Source organism: Tupaia chinensis, unplaced genomic scaffold (genome assembly GCF_000334495.1).
Source record: "Tupaia chinensis unplaced genomic scaffold, TupChi_1.0 Scaffold139785_1, whole genome shotgun sequence".
Taxonomy (NCBI): Eukaryota; Metazoa; Chordata; class Mammalia; order Scandentia; family Tupaiidae; genus Tupaia; species Tupaia belangeri.
Window position 1 is genome coordinate 703,365 of NW_006199665.1, and position 9,441 is coordinate 712,805.

At 52.2% G+C, this 9,441-nt stretch overlaps 1 protein-coding gene across 1 annotated transcript in view; it reads left to right on the top strand.

Moving 5' to 3' along the window:
• NOTCH3 (notch receptor 3) overlaps positions 1-9,441 on the top strand; it is a gene marked incomplete at its 5' end in the record, with an annotated part of 57,086 nt that overhangs the window by 39,535 nt on the left and 8,110 nt on the right. Inside the window, 8 exon segments of the mRNA XM_027765867.1 lie at positions 255-587; positions 2,151-2,305; positions 3,057-3,239; positions 3,242-3,275; positions 4,359-4,443; positions 5,983-6,145; positions 7,543-7,847; positions 8,904-9,051. Coding sequence (XP_027621668.1) covers positions 255-587; positions 2,151-2,305; positions 3,057-3,239; positions 3,242-3,275; positions 4,359-4,443; positions 5,983-6,145; positions 7,543-7,847; positions 8,904-9,051 — 1,406 coding nt within the window.

A 9,441-nucleotide genomic window follows, 5' to 3' on the forward strand; every position in this document is an offset into this window, starting at 1 on the left:
GAGATTTCTCGCTTTCTGTCTTTCTGTCTCTGTCTGACTTTCCAGGGAGCACACGGACCCTGTAGCAAAATTCTCTCTTATCAAAAACCAAATTACCGCCCCTCGCCTCTTGCATCTCCCACTTCCGAGTCCATGGAGGGACCATCTCCTTGAGGCTGGTCCTTGGTGCTGGGAAGGTTGGGGACTGGGGCTAGTTTCATGCATGGCTGGGAGGCCCAGGGTCAGCTTGTGACTCGGCCCCTCTGTGCCCCCAGCCCAGTGTACGAGAAATACTGCGCGGACCACTTTGCAGACGGCCGCTGCGACCAGGGCTGCAACACGGAGGAGTGCGGCTGGGACGGGCTGGACTGCGCGGGCGAGGTGCCGGCGCTGCTGGCCCGCGGCGTCCTGGTGCTCACGGTGCTGCTGCCACCCGAGGAGCTGCTGCGCTCCAGCGCCGACTTCCTGCAGAGGCTCAGCGCCATCCTGCGCACCTCGCTGCGCTTCCGCCTGGACGCGCATGGCCAGGCCATGGTCTTCCCTTATCATCGGCCAAGTCCTGGTTCCGAGGCCCGGGCACGACGGGAGCTGGATCCCGAGGTGATCGGGTGAGTGATCCCCTCAACCCTCCCAGCAATCGGGACTAGGGAGATTTTGGGCCGGGGAGGGCCGTGTTGAGTTGGGTCTTGTGTGTTTTATTTTCCTCAGACTCTCAGAAAGCATTCCCAGGTAATGGGCTTTGACAGGCTTTTGTGTTTGTTTATTTCTTTTAATTTAAAATTTTTAATTTAATTTAATTTTTAAGAATTATTTTTATTTTTATTTAACTTTATCGATGATTATTATTTTAATATTTTCAGAGAGAGACAGAGAGAGAGAGAGAAAGCAAGCCTCCAGGTCCAGGACTTGAACCATGGTTGCCTATGTGGGAGTCCAGTGCTCTTAACCACCACACCACTTGCTTGCCCCCAAAATTTTATTTTATTTTTTAGGGACTTTTTAAAATTTTAAATAATTATTTTATTTAACTTTATTTAAATTTGCCAGAGAGGGACAGAGTGAGAGAGGGGGGAAGTGAGAAAGCAAGATGCCAGATCTGGGACTCAAACCTGTGGTCAACCGTGTGGGACTCCAGTGCCCTTAACCACCACACCACTTGCTGGCCCCCTTGAGAGATTTTTTTTCTTTTTCTTTTTTTTTGGAAAGATGTTTGCTATAGGGCACTGTTCTTGCCAGGAAGACAGAGAGAGATAGAGAGACAGAAGGTGCAAAATCACCCCCCCCCAGGGGGGATGGCCACACCACAATCCCTTCTCCATTCTCCTCTTGGGATCTTGGGCATGCACAAACACGCCCAGTGTGAGTTTAAGTCACTGGGTCGGGGACTTGAACCGCAGTTGACTACATGGGAGTCCAGCGATATAGCCATTATGCTAACTGCCGGTCCCAAGTCTCTACTCTTTCAAAACCATTACAGTGGCTCCCTGGACAGTAATACATGAATTTGGGGTGATGTATTTAAACCATAGGAAGAGGTCACCTCTGGAGGGAGGGATCCTCATTTTGCCGAGAAGAGTCTGCTGTGAGCTTAGAAGCCAACACTCATTAAGATCAGCTAGGAGTGGGAACCAGCAGTTAACGTAATGGCTATGTCGCTGGACTTCCCCTCCCCGGTTCGCGTCCCGGACCTGGTGGCTTAAAACTCACGCCAGCGCGTATGCATGCATGCCCAAGATCCCGAGAGGAGAATGGAGGAGCACGGATTACGACGTGGCCATCCCCCCTGGGGGGTCATTTCTCGCTTTCTGTCTCTATGTCTCTCTTTCTTTCTGGCGAGCACACGTGCCCTATACCAAAACCTCTCAGAGCAGCCGGGAGTTAGGTCAACCTGCTGGAAAGGGGTTGACCACCAGCATCCACTGGGATGGATGAAGAAAGCTGTTGGCATGTGGCCATGAAGTCGATGTCCGTTGCATTCAGGGCTCGAGGGACATTGGTGGCCACAGCAAGGCCTGTTTTGGGGGTACAGTGGGGAGAAGATAGACCATGGAGACATGGCAGGGGCAGACAGGTCTTCTGGCCCTGAGCTGGGGAAGGAGGATGTGGCTTGAGGATGCTGGGTGCTGAAGGCAACAGTTGAGCCCCGGGCACCCTCCCTTCTGTCCCCGCAGCTCTGTCGTGATGCTGGAAATTGACAACCGGCTCTGCCTGCAGTCGCAGGAGAATGACCACTGCTTTCCTGACGCCCAGAGTGCTGCGGACTACCTGGGAGCCTTATCGGCGGTGGAGCGCCTGGATTTCCCGTACCCACTGCGGGATGTGCGGGGTGCGGCTGGGCAGGGAGGGGGATGCATTCTGAGCTGGGGGCACCTGTGAGGTTGCAGGGTGAGCTCAGATCTCAGGCAGGGCTTTGTGGTTGAAGCCCCACCCCACAGTTGAGGCCCTACCCATAATTCAGGACCCACACCACAGTTGAAACCCTGCTCTAATGCTGAAGCCCCACCCTGTAGCTGAAGTCCTGCTCTGTTGCTAAAGCCCTGCCCTGTGGTTGAAGCCCCTTTTCATGCTTAAAGTCCTGCCCAGTGGTTGAGGCCCCTTCCCGTGACTGAGGCTCCTCCCCATAGTTGAAGTTCTGCTCTAATGCTGAAGTTGAAGCCCCGCCCTGTGGTTGAAGCCCCACCCCATGGTTGAAGCACCGCCTTATGGTTAAAGCCCTGCTCTAATGTTGAAGCACCGCCCTATGGTTAAAGCCTTGCTCTAATGTTGAAGCTCCGCCCTGTGATTGAAGCCCCACCCCGTGGTTGGAGCCCCACCCTATGGTTGAAGCCCCGCCCTGTGGTTAAAGCCCTGCTCTAAGATTGAAGCCCCGCCCCATGGTTGAAGCACCGCCCAATATTGAAGCACCGCCCAATGGATAAAACGCTGCTCTAATATCAAAGCCCCGCCCTATGGTTGAAGACCCGCCCCATGGTTAAAGACCCGCCCTGTGGCTAAAGCCCTACTCTTAGGTTGAAGCTCCGCCTCTTGGTTGAAGCCCCGCCCCATGCCTAAGGCCCCGCCCCGACTTCTACCCACAGGGGAGCCGCTGGAGCCGCCAGAGCCGAGCTTGCCGCTGCTGCCACTGCTGGCTGCAGGCGCCGTCTTCCTTCTCATCATCCTGGTCCTGGGCGTCATGGTGGCCCGTCGCAAGCGCGAGCACAGTACCCTCTGGTTTCCCGAAGGCTTTGCATTGCACAAGGATGTGGCTGGGGGGCCCCACGGGGGGAGCCGGTGGGCCAAGATGCGCTGGGCATGAAGTGAGAACCTGCCCACTACTGGGGCACCCTGCACCTCATTTTGACATGACCTCTGACCCCAAACTGACCCTAACTCCAGATTCCATCCTGACTTCATGATTCCTGAGAATCACCCCAGACTGTTGACCCTTGACATTACTGTTATATCCCAGTCTGACCCCAACTCTACCCGGTCTCTCAGACTTCACCCCAATTTATTCCCACATAACTGCAGACCCCACGACTCCTGTCTGCACCTCAAGTCCCTCCCTGACCTCCTGACCTTGTCCTCTATGACCCTCAATACTGCCTCTGGCCCCAAATCTACTCTACCTTTGACCTCAGCTCTGAACCCCTTTCCACCCCAATTCGGTGTCCATTCCCTCTAATCCTCAAGTCTGGCCTTGACCCTGAACCTCACCCTCCAACTTGACCAGTCTCTCAAGCCCCCAACACTATCGTTTTTTGTAAAGAGAGATTTTTTGCTATAGGCAGGTGCTCTCACCAGAGAGGCAGAGAGAGACAGAAAGCGAGAAATCAGCCCCCAGGGGGGATGACCACGCAGCCATCCCTTCTCCATTCTCCTCTTGGGATTTTAGGCATGCATGCACACACATCCAATGTGAGTTTTAAGCCACTGGGTCCGGGATTCAAACTGCAGTTAACTACTTGGAAATCCGGTGATGTAACCATTATGCCATCTGCTGGTCCCAGCACTATCCTAAATTTAATTCTTTCCTGTGGCCTCGTGACCCCTGATTCCTCATCATAACCTTTTCGTGTCTGGTGACCTTTCATAACGACATCCTCCAATAAGCTCTGACATCATTCTCTGGAACCCCTGCTTCACAACCCTTCACCTATCCCATAACCCACTACTTTGACCCCCCCTGGCCCCATTCCTGAGTGTACCCCCGTGACCTCGACCCCATCTTGTATCCTCTCATTGAACCTTGAGTTTGAACCCTCCTCCCAGCACCAACTGACCCAAGATCCCCAATCCCAACTCCAGACCCCTGACATGACTTTCTGACCTCAGCTCCAACCACACCCCAGAGCCTCCCACGTCCCCTCCCACAATCCCCCTTCCCATTGTCCCCACAGGAACATGGCCAAAGGCGAGAGTCTGATGGGGGATGTAGCCACAGACTGGATGGACAGCGAGTGCCCAGAGGCCAAGCGACTGAAGGTGCTGTCCCCTCCTTCGACTCCTGGCCTCAGGGTCCTGGGTGGGCGTCCCTATGGTTAGCGTTTAGCTCAGGGGAAGTCTCCGCTCTCTCCGGCTTCCTGGCTTCAGAGAGCAAGCACAGTTTTGTGATCCTGTTTTTTCCTCAGTGAGACTCCATGGCCTTGGGGGAAAGAAGGGAGGCCCATGAGGTCCCCCTGGGACCTCAAGTTCCCCTGCCCCATCCTTCTTTTTTTGAGAGAGGGTGTGTGTGCTTGCCAGAGACACAGAGAGAGACAGAGAGGCAGAAAGCGAGAAATCACCCCCCCCAAGGGAGGATGGCCATGCAGCAATCCCTCCTCCTTCAATTTCCTCGTGAGATTTTGGGCACGCATGCACACGCACCCGTGTCTTAAGCTGCCAGGTCCGGGACTTGAACTGTGGTTGACTACATGGGAGTCCAGCCACGTAACCATTATGCCATCTGCTGTTCCCTCCCTAGTCCTACTCTGTCCGTCCCTAACCAGGACCTGGCTCTCAGGGGCCTTCCAGGAGGGGACCCCCCCCTGGCCCAGAGAGTAGTTCTCCTTTTTCTCTACGACATCTGTCTGGTTTTGTCCGGGCTGCCCAGCCTAGAAGCCCTGGCACCATTTCATTTCCTGTAGCCACATCCGTGGCCACTGTATGAGTCAGCTTAGGTTGCTGTAACAGAATACCGCAGGCTGGGTGGCGTGAACAACAGAAATATGTTTTCTCATGGTTTTGGGGGCTGGAAGTCCAAGATCAGAATGCCGTCTGGGTTGGTTCCTGTTGAGGGCTCTTCCTGGTTCTCAGACAGAGACCTTCTCACTGTATCCTCGCATGGCCTTCCTTTTATGACCACGTGGAGAAAGAGAGAGCGAGATCTCTGCTGTTGCTTTTCTTTTTTCTTTTTCTTTCTTTCTTTCTTTCTTTTTTTTTTTTTTACTTTTTGTTTGCTATAGACTTTTTTAGACTTTTGTTTGCTTTAGACTTTGTGTGTGTACTCACTGGGGAGAGACAGAGAGGGAAAGTAAAAAAAAAAAAATCACCCCCCTGGGGAATGGTCATGCTCTAATCTCTTCTCCATTCCCCCCTCACAATTTTGGGCCCGCACACACTTGTGCCCGGCATGATTTTCTTTTTCTTCTTCTTCTTCTTCTTTTTTTTTTTTTGTCCGGCATGATTTTCAAGCTACCGAGTTCAGGACTTGAACTGCGGTCGGCCATGTGAGATGCAGCACCTTAACGACCACACCATCTGTCGTGCACATCAACCATTTTTGAATCACCCATTTTAGGTTCCCAGCCTTTTCTTTTTTCCAATCCAGACTGAAATCCCATTTCTTCCTCGTATTAGCTCCCTGAGTTCTGGGAGAGTGATTTCCTATTCCTTGTCTATAAAAGAAACTCTTGCTGTCATGGGTTCCCCAGGGCTGTGTGTGCCTCTCCATGAGAAGGCGGTGGAATGCCTAGCCCCATCCCTAGTAGGATCTTTCCTCCCTCCAGAGGGTGAGGTCTGAGAAGCTGGGTCCTTTGTTTCCAGGTAGAGGAGCCTGGCATGGGAGCTGAGGAGGCTGTGGATTGCCGTCAGTGGACTCAACACCACCTGGTTGCTGCCGACATCCGTGTGGCCCCAGCCATGGCGCTGACGCCACCGCAGGGTGACGTGGATGCTGATGGCATGGATGTCAATGTGCGTGGCCCAGGTCAGCGATGGTGCCCCTTCCCTTACCCATTTTACATGGGAGAGGTTACATCTGGATCTGGGGAGACCTGGGGAATGTCTAGACTTCTGTGTGGGGAGTGTGTTTATAAGACTTTTAGTCTCAAATGATAAAAGCCCAACTCAGAGTAGCCTAAATAAGTGAGAGGTCTTTGCTCCAACCTTACAAACCCTCCTTCCCAATCGCTCCAGCAAAAATCCCATGAATCATTCTGATTGGACAGAATAGGAGTACATGCTCATCCCTGAGCCAATCAGTGTGGCCAGGTGGCTGGAATATGCAAATTGACCAAGCCTGGCCCACATGCCTGGCCCTGAACTATAGGGAGGGGTTGAGCTCTACCCAGGGTTTAAGGATGGAGAATTCGGATCAAGCAGGTCCCTAAGGAAGAGCAGGGCAAGGACTTATTCCCTAGAATAGCAGACCGTGTTGTCTGGAACCTCCTGGATCCATTTTTTGCTGTTTTAAGGTATTCCTCCTAGCTTTGTTTTGCTTTTGCTCCAAATGGACTGTACCTATGTCTCTCTCTCTCTCATTTTATGAGAGAGCGAAAGAGAAAGATGGGGAGTGATACTCCGATATCCACCTCCAGCCTCAGCCAGCCCTGGATCATGGGCATGTGCGTGTCTGGTATACTCAGGAAGGTCTGTGGACATGAACCTAGAACTTGCTTATGTTAGCGAATTACTAATTTGAGACGAGCAGCGGGTGTAATGCTTACATCGCTGGACTCCCACGTAGTCGACCATGGTTTGAATCCTGGACCCAAAGGCTTAAACCTCATGCCGGAGGCGTGTGCACGTGTACAGCCGTGCCCAAAATCCCAAGAGGAGAATGGAGGAGAAGGGATTGCGGCATGGAGTGATTTCTTGCTTTCTGTCTCTTTGTCTGTCTTGAGAGTGCATGTGCCCTATAGCAAAAATCTCTCTAAAAATTTTTTTTAAAAATAATTACTTATTTTATTTATTAATACTATTATTATTTTTAAAATTTGCTATAGGGCACATACACTCCTGAGAAAGAGAATTGGCCATAACGCCAACTTCTGGTCCCATGCCCTATAAATAATTTTTTTTTTTTTTTTTGGAGAGGTTTTTGCTACAGGGTGCGTGCGCTCGCCAGAAAGACAGAGAGAGACAGAGAGACAGAAAGCGAGAAATCACCCCCTAGGGGCGATGGCCATGCCACAATCCCTTCTCCTCCATTCTCCTCTCAGGATCTTGGGCATGCACGCACACGCGCCCGGCATGAGTTTAAGCCACCGGGTCCGGGACTCGAACCACGGTCGACTACTAATATGCTGTCCTTGATAGTGTTTTCTGGGAAGACCTCTGTGCCCACCTCCCATGTGCCCCTATGCCCATTTCCCTTCACTGCAGATGGCTTCACCCCGCTGATGCTGGCTTCCTTCTGCGGGGGAGCCCTGGAGCCGATGCCCACTGAGGAAGACGAGGGGGATGACACTTCCGCCAGCATTATCTCAGACCTGATCTGCCAGGGGGCCCAGCTTGGGGCACGGACCGATCGCACAGGCGAGACAGCCCTGCACCTGGCTGCCCGATATGCCAGGGCTGACGCGGCCAAGCGGCTGCTGGATGCTGGGGCGGACACCAATGCCCAGGACCACTCAGGCCGTACCCCCCTGCACACGGCTGTCACTGCTGACGCCCAGGGTGTCTTCCAGGTGAGACGGACTGACATCCAGGATAGATGTCAGACAGACATTCCTTGGCTGAACTATGGATCTGCCTTTCAAAGTTATTTATTTATTTATTTTTAAGGTTTTTGTTATAAGATGCATGCACTTGCCAAGAGAGAGATGCACTGTGGTCTATGTGGAGGTTCAGCACCTTAGCCACTACGCCACCTGCTGGCCCCTCAGGGCTCATTTTTCTCATTTGGAAAATGGGGATATATGGGAGTACAGTGGATAGTAGCTACTTCTGGAACGTCATCAATTTCAGGTGGCATGGAGGTTGGGGACCTCAGGGGGCTTAGAGGTGCCCTGAGCCCTCTGTTCCTGCCACAATTTCCCCATGTATCCTCTCTCTCTCTCTCTCTCTTTCTTTTTAGGTTTTTGCCTTAGGGTATGTGCACTCACCAGAGAGAGAGAGAGAGCGAGAGAGAGGGGGGGGGAGAGGCAAAGTTATTTATTTATTTATTTTTAAGGTTTTTGTTATAAGATGCATGCACTTGCCAAGAGAGAGATGCACTGTGGTCTATGTGGAGGTTCAGCACCTTAGCCACTACGCCACCTGCTGGCCCCTCAGGGCTCATTTTTCTCATTTGGAAAATGGGGATATATGGGAGTACAGTGGATAGTAGCTACTTCTGGAACGTCATCAATTTCAGGTGGCATGGAGGTTGGGGACCTCAGGGGGCTTAGAGGTGCCCTGAGCCCTCTGTTCCTGCCACAATTTCCCCATGTATCCTCTCTCTCTCTTTCTTTTTAGGTTTTTGCCTTAGGGTATGCGCACTCACCACAGAGAGAGAGAGAGAGAGAGAGAGAGAGAGAGAGAGAGAGAGAGAGGAAAAGTGAGAAATTACCCCCCCAGGGGGGATGGCTATACTTCAATCCCTTCTCCTCCATTCTCCCCCCAGGATTCTGGCCATGCACGCACACATGCCTGGCATGAGTTTCAAGCCACAAGGTCCAGAACTGGAATCACAGTCAGCCATGTAGGAGTCCCAGCGGTGTAACCATTACGCCACCTATTGGCCCTGTATCTTCTCTCTCTAGATTCTCATCCGCAACCGGTCCACAGACCTGGATGCCCGCATGGCAGACGGCTCGACCGCACTGATCCTGGCGGCCCGCCTGGCGGTGGAGGGCATGGTGGAGGAGCTTATTGCCAGCCACGCTGATGTCAATGCTGTGGATGAACTGGGTAAGCTGGTGGAGGGAGTGGTTGGCAGGGGCTGGGTGGGTGTCATCTGGGCTTTGGCTGTAATGTTCATGTGAACTCACACCCACCTTGAGACCCAACCACTGATACTTGTGCACACATACTTGGGCTTTATGGGCTTACACGCTCACTCAGGACAGTTTGTAGCCTGTAGGTGCCTCAGGGATTTAAAAAATGCCCCCATTTGGGACCAGCAGGTGGTGTGGTGGATAAAGGCGCTGGATTCTCACATGGCTGACTATGGTTTGAGTCCTGGATCTGGTGGCTTGCTTTCTAGCTCAGTCTCTGTCTGGTCAAATTAAAAAATAATAATAACAAGTGCAATTAAATAGATAAATAATTCTTAGAAAAAAAAAAAGAAAAAGAAAAAGA